This window comes from Labeo rohita, unplaced genomic scaffold (genome assembly GCF_022985175.1).
Source record: "Labeo rohita strain BAU-BD-2019 unplaced genomic scaffold, IGBB_LRoh.1.0 scaffold_1630, whole genome shotgun sequence".
Taxonomy (NCBI): domain Eukaryota; kingdom Metazoa; phylum Chordata; class Actinopteri; order Cypriniformes; family Cyprinidae; genus Labeo; species Labeo rohita.
Genome location: NW_026127814.1, coordinates 1 through 16,239, shown reverse-complemented (window position 1 = coordinate 16,239; position 16,239 = coordinate 1). Strand labels below are relative to the sequence as shown.

The following is a 16,239-nucleotide window of genomic DNA, read 5'->3' as shown; positions in this document are numbered from 1 at the left end:
TGTTGTTGTTGTTGTTGTTGTGTTGTGGTGTTACTACATGTAAATTTTTGTATTTATCTGTACTTACCTTTTGTATTTAATATTATTTAATATGATCTGTTTGCACCTAGGGTTTGAGAGTAACATAATTTCAATTCTCTGTATGTCCTGTACATGTGGCAGAATTGACAATAAAGCTGACTTTGACTTTGACTTTGAAGAGTAAAATGTAGAACATAGTGAAATGTCCAAGATACAACAAAGAAAGGAAAAGATTGATTGCTGATCTCAAGACAAATAAAGAGAAATTTGATTTGATAAACATTTTTTTGGGGAAAAAATTAAGTGATTAAAACTTTCAATCGTTAAAGCAGTATTTAAAGGGAAAATATTGTGATTTCAAATATTGTATGATCCTGACCCACACTCCTAATCAGTAGGTGGTGGTAATACACCTGAAAGTTGTATGCCATCTGCCAATAAAACATCAAGAAGAAGAAGAAGAATAGTGGCAGCAGTAACAGTGGTAAAAAATGAATGATGACGTTTTGTGGAAGTTAGTGGGTGTTTGGGAGGTGCTTGGTAAGACATGTATTTGTTGCAATATAATTACTGTTCTATTTATGAGTTAGCGATACTAATATTGATAGTATCGATGCCAAAGTTGGTAATGGTATTGGTATGGGTATCGGATCGATACCAGCCTAATGAGATCGATACTTGTTATTTTACTGTTATCTACTCTCTATGGTTAGTACATTACTCCTGCTTCCTCAAAGTGTAGACACATGTGTCTGTACACCGGTCTTTTCAAATCTTGTACGCACGTGTTGCTTCTCATCTCCTTCCTGCTTTACTGTGTTTCGTCATACCATCATGTGACCAACAGCGCCAAACACAAACAGATACTTTTTGCTGCAGTGAATGAGTGATGGAATGGCTGATGGAATCGTTAATGTGGCAATAACAGCATTTATGCAATGTATACATAAAAAAAGGGGGGCAGGAGGGAATTCCTTCACATACATAAAGAATTTGGTCTTTTATATCACAACCATTACGTCTTATTCCATTACGCCACAATAATCTATGTATGTATGTCTGTATGTTTTTCAATAAGAGGAAAACACTTAACATGTAATTCCGCGTGTTGCTTTGTATATTGAATTCAGAAGTCAGAAAGAGGAATTTGGAATTTAAAAAGGAAAAGGAACCAGTGCAGAAGAAAGTACAGACAAAAATACATGATAGTGCAGAATTACACAGTAGAGATAAAATATAGCATAAATATAAGAAAAACTAAATGAAATAATGTACTTTACATAGTAAAATATAGAGGGAAAAACATACATGTTTAAATTAATGTACAGATATGTTATTCACAGGTGTGCAGTTTGCTAATGTACAATTTTCAGATTCTATGTATAAATGTGTTATTTATGCTGGACAATAAAGAGGCTTTCATAACTATACATTATCCATCATAACTGACACATTTATACATAGAATCTGAAAATTGTACATTTGTAAACCAGCAGTTCTGGGTTCATCTGCTGTAAGGTATATCCTGTGTTTGGTCTTTTATTATTACTTTCTTAATGCATTAAATCACATTAAGTGTTTTCTTTGTAACTGTTTTAGATGGAAGAAAAAAGCTTAATGTGCATTCTGGGCTTTTCTGATTGTCTTTAAATAGTATTCACATTAAGTGTTTGGTGAATGTAATATTTAGTAGCAATGGTGAATGCAATATTTAGTCATATGAACATTAGTTATGTTCATTTTCAAAGTTTAATTAGTTCATTCAAATGCACGCTTTTAAAAGAAAAGTATCTGTATTGTTATCAGTATCAGCTTTCTTTTGTGTTCTTTGCCGAATTCAAGCACTTCACAGTGCATGCACACTGTTTAGTGGTCACATGATTCATCAGCGAGTAAATGCATCTGCTCTAGTAAACGTGTTGTGTGCTGTTGTTTGAACTTTGAGTCCAGCGGATAACAGTGTGTGTGGTGTGACTTAATGAAACATTTGTAACAATTTAAGTCCCTGTTTTGGAACAAAGCACACAATCTACATGTTTAATTTACTGTGAAATTGACTCTCCTGCTTCCAATTGGTTTGCTCAGGGGGAAAATGCTACCTGATTGGTTCACATCTCTAAAGCTCACACTAGCATATTCACAGCTTTGTTGTTGTATAGTTGTCTAACTTGCTGAGGTTGAATTATGATTAACTGTTATTTTTTTCTCCAGGTGTTTTCGGGGTTGGTGCAGATGAAGTGTTAGTGCCAGTGATGGAGGGAGATTCAGTCACTTTAAACACTGATGTTAAAACAAACCAACAAGAAACAATTAAATGGTATCTTAATGACTTTCAAATTGTTCAAATCAATGGACATCAGAGTGAGATCTGTACAAATGTTCAGTGTGCGCAGAGATTGAAAGACAGACTGAAGCAGGACCATCAGACTGGATCTCTGACCATCATGAACATCAGATCAACAGACTCTGGACTCTATATCTTAGAGATCATCAACAGTGGGAGCCACAGTGAACATATATTCAATGTTAATGTCTATGGTGAGTCATTTAATGAATGTTTAAAACCAGTTTATATGTGTTTAACTCGCATAACTGTACTTGATATAACAGTGACATTAAGGGCAGTTTTCTCGTTACCCATACTGCCCTACAAAGGCAAAAGACCTCAACTCGCTAGAGTGTGAATATGAGAAAAATGACTTTAAAGTTTTTTATTTGTCAAGACAAATTAATTACAGGTAGGACACTGGAAATTTGGCAGTTAGATGTTTTAGCAAAGAAACGTATCTATATTTAAAAAACTGTGAGCTCAAACTTGATTTTTACCCCTATTTCGAAGTTAGCGTACTCTACCTTTGCATGTGTCTGCAAAAAGTGAGAAGTCACACCAAGGCAAAATGCGGTAACTTCCTCCGTGTACCACTAGAGGGAGCCTGAGTACCACTACTGGTACTCGTACCACAGTTTGCTATGCTCCATAACGTAAGAGAACGCTAGACATAGCATAATAGTTTTTATATTGACTTGAATGAAATAGCCTAACCTAAAAGAATGACTTGGATTGATGTGAATGCCAGCAAGCAGGAATGGCCAGAATGCTTGTGAATTGATTTTATCGGGTTACAAGAAAAGGTAGGATATGGATTTAATTGCAAACTGTTCGTAGCCTACTGATTTTATAATTGATCATGCTACATGCTACTGCATTCGATTCCACACGCGTCCAACTAGCAGTGACAGCCTGCTGAATAATCTGCATTATAAAAATTAAAAAAAAAAAAAAAAAATCTTTAAAGATTATTCACATTTACATATTGTTGCCAAAATATCTCTTTACAGTGCATTATTATATGGTGCTCTCTGGCCGATCGCTGTCTATCCAATTCGTTTGTCTAATGCTTCAGTAACAGATCAGATGTATGAAAGTATACAAGTTACACTGTAATTAAAATGCAGCAGACTTTAATGGACAGTAAAGCAAAGGCAAAACACCATATAACTCAGAGTCAGCATTGTAATTTTATACTGACGCGTGGCTAAACAAAGGCAGAACCCCCCTAACTCAATTTGAACATTCCAAACAAAGTCAAAGAGGGGTAACTGGTGTTATAAGGTGCTCTGCCTTGGTTTCTCCAGGGGTTTTTGAAGTTACGGTTAAGACAATTCATTATTTTCTTGGAAAAACAACTAAATTGACTCAAAATACTTATACACATGATAAAGGATGTCTTGAATGTCCCAACAATATCAATAACTCATTTTTGACCAAAATCCAAGTTAAGGTCTTTTGTCTTTTGCCTTTGCAGGGCAGCATACCTGCATCAATAAACAGAGCAGAATGATTTGAAACTATTATTTTCCAGTTGGTGATCCATTAGTTTTGGCAGTTATATTTTGGTAAAGATAACGGTTTCTTAATTAATCCACGATCATCTTTTCTTATAATCTGTTTAACCCTGTAAGTGTTTCTCTAAATATCATTTCTGTCATAAAATAACCAAATATGGGATCCTGAGACTCAGACCTTTCAGAAGATATGTATTTTGTCAAGATTATAAAATGTTTTGATTCTAAAAGACAGTAATACATATTGTAATATGACACTTGACACCACCCACTTAGGAGGAGGAGACCACTAAAAGATTTAAAGTATCATTTCCTTGGTAACGCAATATCCGGCTTTAAAATGGTTTTAATGAGGTTTTAAGCTTTTGAATGATATATAATTTTTAATGATTTCTAAAATATGTGATGGAGAAAAAAGACAACGAAAGAAAGTGGCAACAGGCCCACCGGTGGGCATGTGGCACTTAAGGGGTTAAATGCATTTATTTCATAATTATTGGGTTTTAGCTTTTCAGAAAGTATGTTTTATGAGTACAAAATGTGGACAAATTTTGCATTTTAGCCTGAAAGTCTTTCTTATGACCAGTAGATTCTCCTCCAGCAGCTGTTGGTTTGTGTTTCAGAGGTTTCTCCTGTTAAGCAAGATAAAATGAAAAGGAAGTCAGTGATGGAAGGAGAGTCTGTCACTTTAAATACTGGAGCAATAAACATCCCAAATGATTTGCTGATGTGGTATTTTAATAAATGTCCCTTTGCTGAAATCACTGGAGACCAGAGTACGATCTTTAAAGATGAACAGTGTGAAGAGAGATTTAGAGACAGACTGAAGCTGAATCAAAATGGATCTCTGACCATCATAAACACAAGAACCACAGACTCTGGATTATATCATCTACAGATCACCAGCAGCAGCTTCAGTATTAGCAGAACACCAATTGTATTAACTGTCATTGGTGAGTATAGAATAATTTAGTGCCTTTTCACTTTAATTTTAGAGCAGTTCAATATAATTTATTTTTATTGTGGTCTACTTGAAAATGTGAGCTGTGATGTTTATTGTCAGTCACACAAATATCTGCACAATGCTAGTGTTATTTACATGGAGAAAAGCTGAAAATGATGCCTTTTTCCAGTAAACTGCTGTTTCCAGATGAGCTCACAGTGCTGTTAATGTTGCATGAGCTGCTGTTTCTAAAAACAAATAATCTAGATAACACAATTTATTATTTAAATCAATTTTAAACAATTGATGGCAAAAGTAGAAAAAAGTAAGTAATGGGATATTGGTAAATACTGGATGGATTACCCTACTTTTATTTACTACCTGTGTTTATCATTACAGCTTTTAGTTTGTCTACAGCTACTGTAGCAGGAATATGTGCTGCCGTTGTTCTAGTGCCTGTAGCTGCAGCTACTGTTACTGTTACTATTGCAAACACCTAGCAGGAAGAAGAGGTTAGTATGTTTATATGGTAAAAAAAAAAAAAAAAAAAAGATAATTAGTGTGTGAAACTCTTTAAAAGATGTAGATCGTTCAGTCTTTCACATCATCTGTCCATTTCAGGTGTTTTCTCCATTTCTGTCTGTTGTAGTTCTGTTTTTGAAGCATGTTCAGCTTTGTTGTGATTGTCCAGTGTGATTATTATGTCATGTAATTATTGTGTTCTCTACTTGTTTATAGAATAGTGTCACTGCCAGCGAGGGAGATTGGGATACAAAGCCCCAAAACCACTAGACACGTTGCCTGTTATCCGCTCCCTGCTGTTAAACGTTTACACATAATTGTGTGTGTGTGTATATATCTGACTCCAGCTTGTAAGCTTATGGTTTTTCGTTTTTCTCTTCTTTTCTTTTTTTCTTGAATGCTTTTACCAGCAAAACCATTTGCTTGATGCACTGGTCAATTCTGAGATTTTGCTTCACTGGTCAACTTTGAGAGTCTTCTTTCAGACCAGTGGAACACAAACACCCAAACACCCAAAATAGATTTATTTATTTGCACTTTATCTGTTGCATGTTTATATTTCAGTTACATTTAGAATATACTGAGTATACTAAATTTACTAAAATACTAAATTTGCTTTTTTCCACTTCTGCAGCACTTTCTTTCTTTCGATCTCTGTGTATATTCAGTTAGATCTAAATATTTTTAGATTCTAAATGAATCACTCATTTACTTTGAGTTGGTCAAATTGATTATCAGTACCAATAACCTGTGTATTGCTGTGTAGCTTTTAATTTCCTAAAATTATAAATGCATTATTTCTATCATTAAGCATTTGGTTTATTTCACTTGTTATTTAATTGTGTCAGATAGATAGATCAATATATTAAGCAATCAATATTTGTTGCACTAGTGTTAAGTCTGAACACTGTAACATACACAACTAAGTTTATTTAATAAACTAAATTTTTATCATCATCGCTTCATCTCCTTCTCTTCAGTTCAAAATTCATTTAAAAATCACATTTGAAAGCTCAGATATGTATCACCTATTTAGAAGTACTTGTGCTTTGGCTGCTCTGAGTTCTTGTTATATTGCACCCTAGTCAATGGGATGTTATTTCTATTGAAGTAGTAGTCTTATTTTGGACACTAGATGGCGCTCTATGCACTCTGTTTAATGACAAGCTAACATGATCAGTCAGCTCCTGCTGTTAGATCTTGTCACTACAATTGTAAAGTTATTAAAAATTGGCCAAAATTTTAACCAAACTGAACTGTCTCAGAACAGAGCAGTCTTAGATAACTGTTATTATTCTTAACTGTATGTTTTTCCTTTAGCTGACACAGTAATGTTTTTGACCAGCAGTGGTGAATTCTGTACTTGTATTACATACTTTATTTCACAGTAAAGCTGTGTTAGATTTTGCTGTATTTGGTTGACAAGTGGTTTGGGTGGCTCGCCATATGTATTAGATTTCTCTAATACATAAAATAAGTAAGCTTGACCAAAGTTCAGGGGGAAAGAGTTTATTGGAGAAAGTCATGTAGCATAGCCGTCTTCTAGATCTTAACCCGTGTAAGGGTCCGAAGCTTCTTCCTAGTTTCTTCCTAAGTTCTCTATAGCTTCTGCATAGCTTCTCCCTAGCTTCTCCCGTAGTTTTGTCTTTAAGACAGAACTATATACCTAAAGACAAATGGCTAGAAACAATAGATACTGTCAGGACCCCCCCGCTGGGGATCCTGTAATCTACAAGAAGTTCCTGAGAAATGCTGTTCCTTTGTTATTCTTAATGTATGGACCATTTGCTGGTTAGGTATGTTTTAATGCTGGTTTAAGCTGGTCCTTTGCTGGTTTATGCTGGTCCTTGACCAGCAACGTGACCAGCATAAACCAGCTAAGGACCAGAACAATTTCCCTAGAGAAAGCTAAATAATGTGATGTTTTTCAGATCAAAATTCTTAGTGTATCAGGATGTGTGAAATAAAATCAAAAGTGAAAAATACATTGTGCAAAAGTTTCGGCACCCTCTCATGAATGAAGTTCCAAACGTAGGTTCGGGAAGAGCCTAATCATTCAGTCCTGTCAATCATCATTACGAGCCTATATAAGCAGCTCTTATTGCACTGTCCCAGCCTCAGTTCTTCCGGCATGCCTCCACCTCCCCTTCCCCTCCTCTTTTTCTATTATTCTCCCTCTAGGGTAATAACGCAATGGGGGGTTGAGCTCTGCGCTCAAGCCGAGCCTCGGGTTTGAGCCTCCATTAAGGACAGCATGCCAAGTTTGTTTTACCATTGCCCATCAGGACTGGATGGGCAGGTGAACTCGTAAAATGGTGATTAATTGCAAATTAATTTGATTAACTCAGTGAACCTAAACTCTGCAAGCACATGTGCTACCAATCAGGAAAGACGATATTTAAGGTAGTTGTGCTGCTCCTTGATCTCTATGGGAAAGCAGCATCATGGGAACCTCAAAACAACTCCCTAATTACCTAAACACTATAGTATAATTTGTCAATAGGAATTAGGAGAAAGATACAAAAAAGTTACCACAAAGGTTAAAAGTCACTATCTCCATAGTCAGAAATATAGTTAGGCCACAGGTACAGTCCTTTTGAAGGAAAGATGTGGTAGGCCAAAAAAAAAAATATCTGAATGGCAAAGGCAATAAATTGGTTGAAAAGGTCACAGACAAAACACCGACCACCTCAAAAAAGCTCCAAGTACGTCTTGCCAATTATAGTGTCATTGTACATCGTTCCACTTTAAGCCATGTTTGTTTTCTTTTATTATTGGTTATGCAGGTCATACAGCACCGGACACAGACAGATTTACTAGTGCGCATAAGAATTACTTTACAGGAATTCATAAAATGTATTGCTGTTACTGCAGCAGCGAATGACAGCACAGCTTAACCACATTTTTATATTTAGTTTGAAAAAGTTTCCATTTATTTAATTCAGTTGATCTTTTAAACCCTGTTTTAACATGGATTTCCATGGAGACTGGAAGAGGAAAGCACCCAAATGAAAGTTCATCAAAATCATCTTGTCACAGTTAACATTCACCACATTTCATTTCGTTTAAACTTCCTACCATATTAGAAATAAAATAAGTACGTGGCATATTGACCATCTGCTTTGGGACACAGTTATTCTCATATACTATTTAGAATGGATAGTATGAACATTGGGACGCAGTGTTTGACTTGAAGCGGCGCTGCAGACAGATGTATGACATGTACGCGAGAGTCTCTCGCGGAATTTTGTTGTTGTATTAAAGGTTCCTGCAAGAAGGACTTGTATTATGAGCCCGCGGTTTCGTAGTTACGGAAGCGGGCGTGGTAGTTTCTGAGCTTCGGCGTGGTCAGCTGTTCGCGCCACGGGTTTGTTCGTGGTAATTGCTGCAGATTAGTGTGTTACCACTAACCACAAAGTAAGTCTATTTTTATTTACACTTGTGATAAATGATCGTAGTAGTGTTATATGCGTCAGTACCATGCAAACATGCCCAGATATGACTTTCAACATCCAGATTTGACAGTCGCGCCTGACACTTCCTGAGGATGGGAGCTTCTGTCCTCATTGCGGTAAATTTAGTTTTAATTTTAGACATTCGGTTTCTAACCAATTAAAGTCTTTGTGCCTGTTATGTTTTGAGCCCAAACTAACTCAGATAGACATAAATATACGCCCTTTACGCTGCACAAGGCTTAATTTCAGGAGAAAAAAAAAAAATGAACCATAAAAAATATTTAAATCGATTGTTCGTTAAAACAGTGCGTGCACAGGTAGAACTCGGCTCCTAAAATCTAACAGTCCAAAAGTCTCTCCATGTCATACGGTGTATATGACATACCCTGATCAGTCTGCAGCGCCGCTTAAAGTCAAACAAATCCAGTATGTTACCTTTGTTTTAGTAAACTTGGCTGCAGTGGCACAAAACCTAAAGTTTTTTTTTGTTTTTTTTTTTTTGTTCCATTGATTTATTTATTTATTTTTTTTTCCACCTCATTTAATTTTTTTTTTCTTTTCTCCCAGGCAAACTGCGGTGAAAATGAACATTTTGTGGCAGTTCTGTATTTTGGTCCTGTTTGGTAAGACTTGTATTTGTTACGAGCTCTGTTCCTTTGTCAATGGTTGTCACTTTGCACTTGACGGACATCCAGTTGCTTCACTGAGGAGTGAAGATGACATGTTTTAGACACGTTTCTAAAGGGTGTAAAGGAACAGAAACTAGAGCAGCGTATACCCGGCAAACACAGTCCCGTTTGGTTATTTTTTGTTCTAGGAACGTTCCCTGTAGGTTCTCTTTTTAATAACTTAGAACGTTCCCTGCAGATTATTTTTAGTTGTCATAACCACGTAATCTAATTAAAACTTTGCAGATGTTTCTGATTATTCTAATGCTAATTAAATAACATATAAATAGCGATAAATAACAAATAGCGATAATTCCAATTTTTTTTTCCAATAGCTAAAATTAAGCCAAAGTTAAACGTAGTCAGAAAATCATATCATAAACACTGGGTTTGTTTGTATATTTCTTTACTGCGCGTCTCTAATCTGCACGTGCTTCTCCAGGATGCACTTTCTCCTGTCTTCTAGAGAAAGCCGCGCACTCACGTAATTTAAAAATTAAAGATCATTTTGTTTTACTGACTGACTAACATTCGTTGATATATATATATATACACACACACACACACACACACGAGAGTAAATATTGTGATTTCAGGGAAATTTGAACAATACGTTAACGGAGAAGTTTTTGTGTACTGACCAAAAGAGAGAAGCACATTATCGTTAATTCAGTGGTGAGAAACGAATGTAATATCCCAATTAAAGTCAAATAAATGTTATTCGTTTTTAATGTCTGTAAAAATAAAATTCACATTTTTAAAATCCAGTATTTTGTTGAAGTCAGTGTTATTTGGTGCTTTAATAAACATAAAATCTGGGTTATTATATGGTACTTTTAATCTTACATATTAACGAATACGAATACATATGCAATCTCATTTAATCAATCTCTGATTATCTGTAAGGATTAAACAATAGTTTAAAACAAAACATAGTTTGTAGTGCTTATTGAGGTCCACATCGTCCGTCTTCCATGCTGCTTACTACGGGACATGGTAGTGCTGACGTACAGCAAAGTAAAGAGTATCAGAGTGAAGAGGTTAGGAGAACTTTCAGGGAAACTTCTAGGAACATAAAATAGAACGTTCCCTATTGGTTAGCCAGGAAAGTTTTTTTTAACATAAATAGAATGTTCCCTGTAGGTTAGGGGAACGTTCTGGGAACCTACTGAGAATGGTCTATTTAATTATAATGCTATTTGACCACTTTGGTGACTACACTTTATTAAACGCTTATTTCAGACATGAAATTCTGCAAAAAAAAAAAAATGGTTTGTTTATGATGGAAAAAAAAATATACATTTCAGCATTAGAATAATCAGAAACATCTGCAAAGTTTTAAAGAGGTGATCAGATGCTAAGTTCACTTTTTCATGCTGTGTGAACATTAATGTGTGTTGGCAGTGTATGTACAAATCTACCCTAAAATGATAAAAATCCATGCAGCGGTTTTTAATTAATCTGTAAAAATAATATCCCCTTTTTCAAATCAAGCCATTCTCAGATGCCTGTCGTTGTTGCGTCACACCCGCAGAGGCCGCTCCCATGATAGTTGATTGACATGAGCGATTTACCTTGAATCAGCTGTAACAGTCCGCCCTCTTTGTTTCGATGCTGGAAAAGGGATGTAAGTTATACAAGAATATCTCCGATTGAGCGATTGAGGTGTTGTGTTGCTGGATGTAATAATGAACGTAGTGGTCGTCATTTACTCCCGACATCTGAGCCGCTGAAGATGAAGTAGATTACGTTTGTTTGAGAAGGTAATGCGCCTCCTGATCTACATATATCCGTCTATGTTCGCGCGAATCATTCATGATTCAGCTTCACTTACAGCAGAAGTGAGTATAAGGGTTTTTTTTATGAATCTTTGCGATCGTCTTTCCTTATAACGTGGTAGTTAGGAAGTTTAGCAGCTAGATGCGGCTAATGTAAACAACACTTTTTTTTCTACAGAAAGTAGAGAGGGGCGGGGCGAGCAGAGCTCATTAACATTTAAAGGAACAACCCCTTAGAATGAGATGATTTTTGCTGAGCTCATTTTGACAAGGTAAAAAAGGGTGCTGTTTTACAAAACCATTGAGAATTTTTAATCAAAGTATATTAGAGACTTTTTATTAAGACCCTAAAGAATCATATCAACTTATTACTTGGTAGCACAAGCAGGCAACAGGCAGCAGGTCCAAACGCAGTTGAAGGTCCTTTAATGATAATCCACAGAGATATATGTCCAAAATAGATGACAAAACCAAGCAGGGAAAACAAGAAACACAGGAGGTAACATTTATCAACAACTCACAACAGACAATGGCAGACTGGGGCTTAATATACACACACAGGACCAAACAGGATATGGAACACAGCTGAACTAGGTATACACTAATAAAAAACACAGCATGATGGGAAATGAAGTCCATGACCAAAACAACAGGCAGGAAAACAAAATCACACAGGAACGCCCTCTAGTGCCTCACAGTGGTGCAGGCAACCGGGCATGACATAGCCCCCCCTCTAAGGGCGGATTCCAGACGCCCTACACTATCAAAGTCCAGGAGGGTGGTGGCACAGAGGCAGATATGGGGGAGGGAATGAGGTCAGGACCATGGAGAGGCACGGGAGGCAGAGGTGGAACAGAGGGTGAAGGCCACAGATGAGTCCACAGAGCAGAAGGTCGAGACCAGATCAGTATCAGAGATGAGGCTGACAGAACTAAAGGCAGAGGGCATGGGGTAATCAGCAGATCAGAGGGCAGGAACTAGAGTGAAGCCTTGGGCAGAGCTGATTGAACTAAAGGTGGTGGCCATGGTGGAATTAGCGGAGCAGAAGGCAGAGACCAGAGTAAGGCCAGAGGTGGAGTTGATTGGTCTGAAGGTGGTGGCCATGGTGGAGTTAGCAGAGCTGATGAGACAGATGGCAGTCTGAACGAAGCTGGTGGAACACATGGTGGCTTAGGTAGATCCAGCTGGATCGGCAGCCAGAGTGGAACGGAGTCTAGATTGGATTCAGTGACCGGACTCATTTCAGAAACAGAGCCTTGGACTGAACTTGGTTCAGGAATGAAGTCTTGGACTGGACCTGGCTTAGGGGCAGAAACTTGAACTAGACTTGACTCAGGAAAGGATTCTTGGACTGAACTTGACTTAAGAAAGAATTCTTGGACTGGATTTGGCTCAGGAACAGAAACTTGAACTGGACTTATCTCACTTTTCAGACAAATAAATATTTTAATAAATATTCCTTAATATTTAAAATGAGCAGCAGAGAAATACAAAGGGTCATGTTGTTATGTTTGCAGTTTTAATAATGGATGGTAAATATCTTTTTGTTTTAAAACTTAATTCGTCCTGTTTTCATTAATGGTAGACTCTGGTCTAACAGTTTAATAGCTGCCTTTTTATTTAAACATTGTCTTAATTCTTATTATGCTGCTTATGCTTATTAACTACTGTGTTCAGGTAGGGATGTTTTTTTTTTTTCTCGTCTTCAAGCACTATTTTCACATCCGTGTCAAAAGCAACTCTGAATTCCACCAACTCCAATTTATTTTTTTTTAATATTGCTAAATAATTTAACACTGCAACACGATAGTGTAAACAACTATAAAATCAGAACGGTACTTTATTTGCATAAAAATAAAGTATAGAAGGCATTCAAGTGTATTGCCAAAGCATTTGTAATGTTTTCATTGAAGCTGCAGTAATCCACCAGTTGGGATGATGATCCCATGCTATGAAGTGAATTGTGTATAAAAAAAAAAAGAAAAAAAAAAGAAAGAAATAGATCATTTATGACAACAAAGTCTGAGACCACCTAAAAGAAAGCAAACTCTAGAAGCTTACCCAACAGACCAATGAACCAATCCAGCTTGATTTCGTCTTTTAACATTTGGCATGATTTGAAATATTGCTTTGTGAAATTGAATCCAACCAGGTAGAAAATATAACATTTGTTGCAATATAAGTCCCTGTTTTGTAGCAAAAAAAATGATCCACAGGTCTGAAAATGGCGTTACTCTCACGCCTCTGATTGGTTTATTTATCGGCTGCTACCTGATTGGTTCATATCTTTAAAGCCCACACAGTTAAAATTCTTAATGCTTTGTTGTTGAATATTTCTGTCTACCTATCTCAGACTGAATTATGATTGACTGTTCATTTCTTCTTAAGGTGTGTCCGGTGCTGATGGAGTCACAATGTCAGTGATGGAGGGAGGTTCAGTCACCCTACCCACTCATGATACAACACACCCACAAAAAGATATAAAATGGTATTTTGGAACCACTCGCATCGCTCGAATCGACAGAGATCTTAGTTTTATCTGTACAGATGTTGAGTGTAATGAAGGTGCTGAGAGATTCAAAGACAGATTGAAGCTGGATGAACAAACTGGATCTCTGACCATCATGAACATCAAGACCACAGACACTGGACTGTATCATCTTGAGATCACCAGCAGTGGCAGCCACAGTGACAAGACCTTTAATGTTACTGTCAATAGTGAGTCATGTAATGAATGTTTAAAAGCAAGTTAAATGTTTAATCACATCATTTTGTTTGTTTTAACCATTTAATTTAATTTGATCATCTTTTCTTTGCCTTGTCTTTTTAAATGCATCTTTTTTTAATGATTAATGGGTTTTACTTCTCCTGGAATTATGTGTTTTACAAGTACAATATAGATCATTTTAACTTATTAGACAAAGGGAAGAAAGAGTTTGTAAAGTGTGTGTGTGTGGATGTGTTTTCTTCTTCCCCACATTTCTTTCTTTTATTATGATCACAAGACTAGTTATCTTGTTGTAAAGTTTTCTCTCCAGACCAGTCAGGTGTTGGTTTGTGTTTCAGGTGTTTCTGCTCCTAAAGATGACGAGAAAATGAAGAGAAACCCAGTGAAGGAGGGAGAATCTGGTAATTATAGTACTTTGTCTGCTATACCTTTTGCACTTTAAGTAGTCTTGTGTAGTCAGCATTACAATGTTTAGTTTCTATTTGCTCTTATTTTCCAGCTCTTCTTTTTTTAGTTTTTATTTACTTCTATACACCTAGTATATGCTGGTAAGGAAAGGACGTGACGTGTGGCCAAGTATGGTAACCCATACTCGGGTTGTGCTCTGCATTTAACCCATCAAAGTGCACACACACCCGGAGCAGTGATAGCAACCATATTGCTATCGCTGCGGCACCCGGGGAGCAGTTGCCAGGGTTTAGTGCCTTGCTCATGGGTCTCACCTCAGTCGTGGTATTGAGTGTGGTAGAGAATGCTGGTTATTCACTTCCCCCCCCCACCTTCAATCCCTGCCGGACCTGGGACTCGAACCCGCAACCTTTCGGTTACAAGCTCGACTCCCTAACCATTAGTATTTTAATGACACTGTCATCGCACAAATCACTGACAGACAGACAGACTGAAGCTGAATTATGTAACTGCATTTTTGACCATCACAAACATCAGCTCAGAACCACAGACTCTGTATTGTTGATAGTATTGTTTTCATCATGGCCTGTTCGAAAAAAAAAAAAAGAAAAAAAAGAATATTGAAATAGTTTAGGTCTCTGTCATGTTCACATGAATGACAGTTCTCACACTGTATGTCAGTAACATGCTGTTCCCAAGTCTAACGTTATTTACATGAGAAAGGCAAAGAAGTTTATTTTTATCCCCCCCCCCAGTGAACATTGCTGTTTCCAGCTCACAGTACTGTAATGCTGTATAAGCTGCTGTTTCTATATATATATATATATATATATATATAAAAATAGGGATGGGATTATGGGTTTAAAAATTTATCACAATAATTTCTGGTATTTATTGCGATAACAATATGAATGAAGATAATTCAGGGAAATCCTGTTTCTTTAAAGAAAAGTATTATCTTTCCTATTTTCATCCAAAATACAGTGTTGTGAGCATTACTGAGTACACACATAATGTGAATGGAATGTGAATTAAATTTTTTGCACTTTCTGTACTAGAAGCTCCTAACATAAAGACAAATTCTTTGTGTGTGAAACACACTTGGCAATAAAGCTCTTTCTGATTCGGAAGCTGGAGGGCGCCCTTGTGCAGTAACTCCACATATGTTTTATAGTAGAACTAATACTGACAATGCTTCAGGAATCTCTAAGCTGCGTTCACACTAGCAGCGACTTCTGTCACTGCATGTAGCCAGGGGCTGGCGACGAGGTTGCTTGTGGGCGTTCTCACGGTTGCCTTGACAGCGAATCAGGTTTCTTGTCGCTAAATTCAAACATTTTGGAGGTGAATTCTTATCGTGGGAAAAATTTTTACCATTATATCGCATACGATAACATATCGCCCATCCCTTATATTTATATAACTCATACATCTAAAATTATCAAACTGTTGGACAAAGTATAAAAATGTAGAGAATTTTTGGAAAATGCTGGATGGATTATTATTCTCGATGTAGTAATAATGACTGTCTGTCTATATCTGTTCCAAATTCAGGTCTGTCTTCAGCTGCTGTAGCAGGAATATGTGCCGCTGCTGCTGCTGTTTTTGTTCTGCTGTTCATTGCTGGTGTGATTTGCTATTACAAGCGTCGTCAAGCAAGACAAAATGGTGAGTATTACACACAGATGATTTAACATAATGGAAATATGTGATTGTTTGTGTGAAAATAATCTAAAAATAAAATTTTCAAAGATGAAACATTGTGTTTTATTGTAGTTAACCAATGTGTAAGTAAGTAAGTAATGTGTTTAACTGAGTTGCAGGAACAGGACCCAGGATGCAGAACATTAATCAGGTAAGATATTGTGTG

General features: G+C 36.7%; 1 protein-coding gene across 1 annotated transcript; it reads left to right on the top strand.

Annotated features, from left to right (window-relative positions):
• Nucleotides 1-487: 487 nt before the first annotated feature.
• LOC127158673 (uncharacterized) lies at nt 488-5,835 on the top strand. The gene is made up of 5 exons (XM_051101709.1): nt 488-561; nt 2,233-2,559; nt 4,491-4,820; nt 5,210-5,322; nt 5,549-5,835. The coding sequence occupies exons 1-4, from the start codon at nt 513-515 to the stop codon at nt 5,308-5,310; spliced, it is 807 nt and encodes a 268-aa protein (XP_050957666.1). The 5' UTR covers nt 488-512; the 3' UTR covers nt 5,311-5,322; nt 5,549-5,835.
• Nucleotides 5,836-16,239: the final 10,404 nt, after the last annotated feature.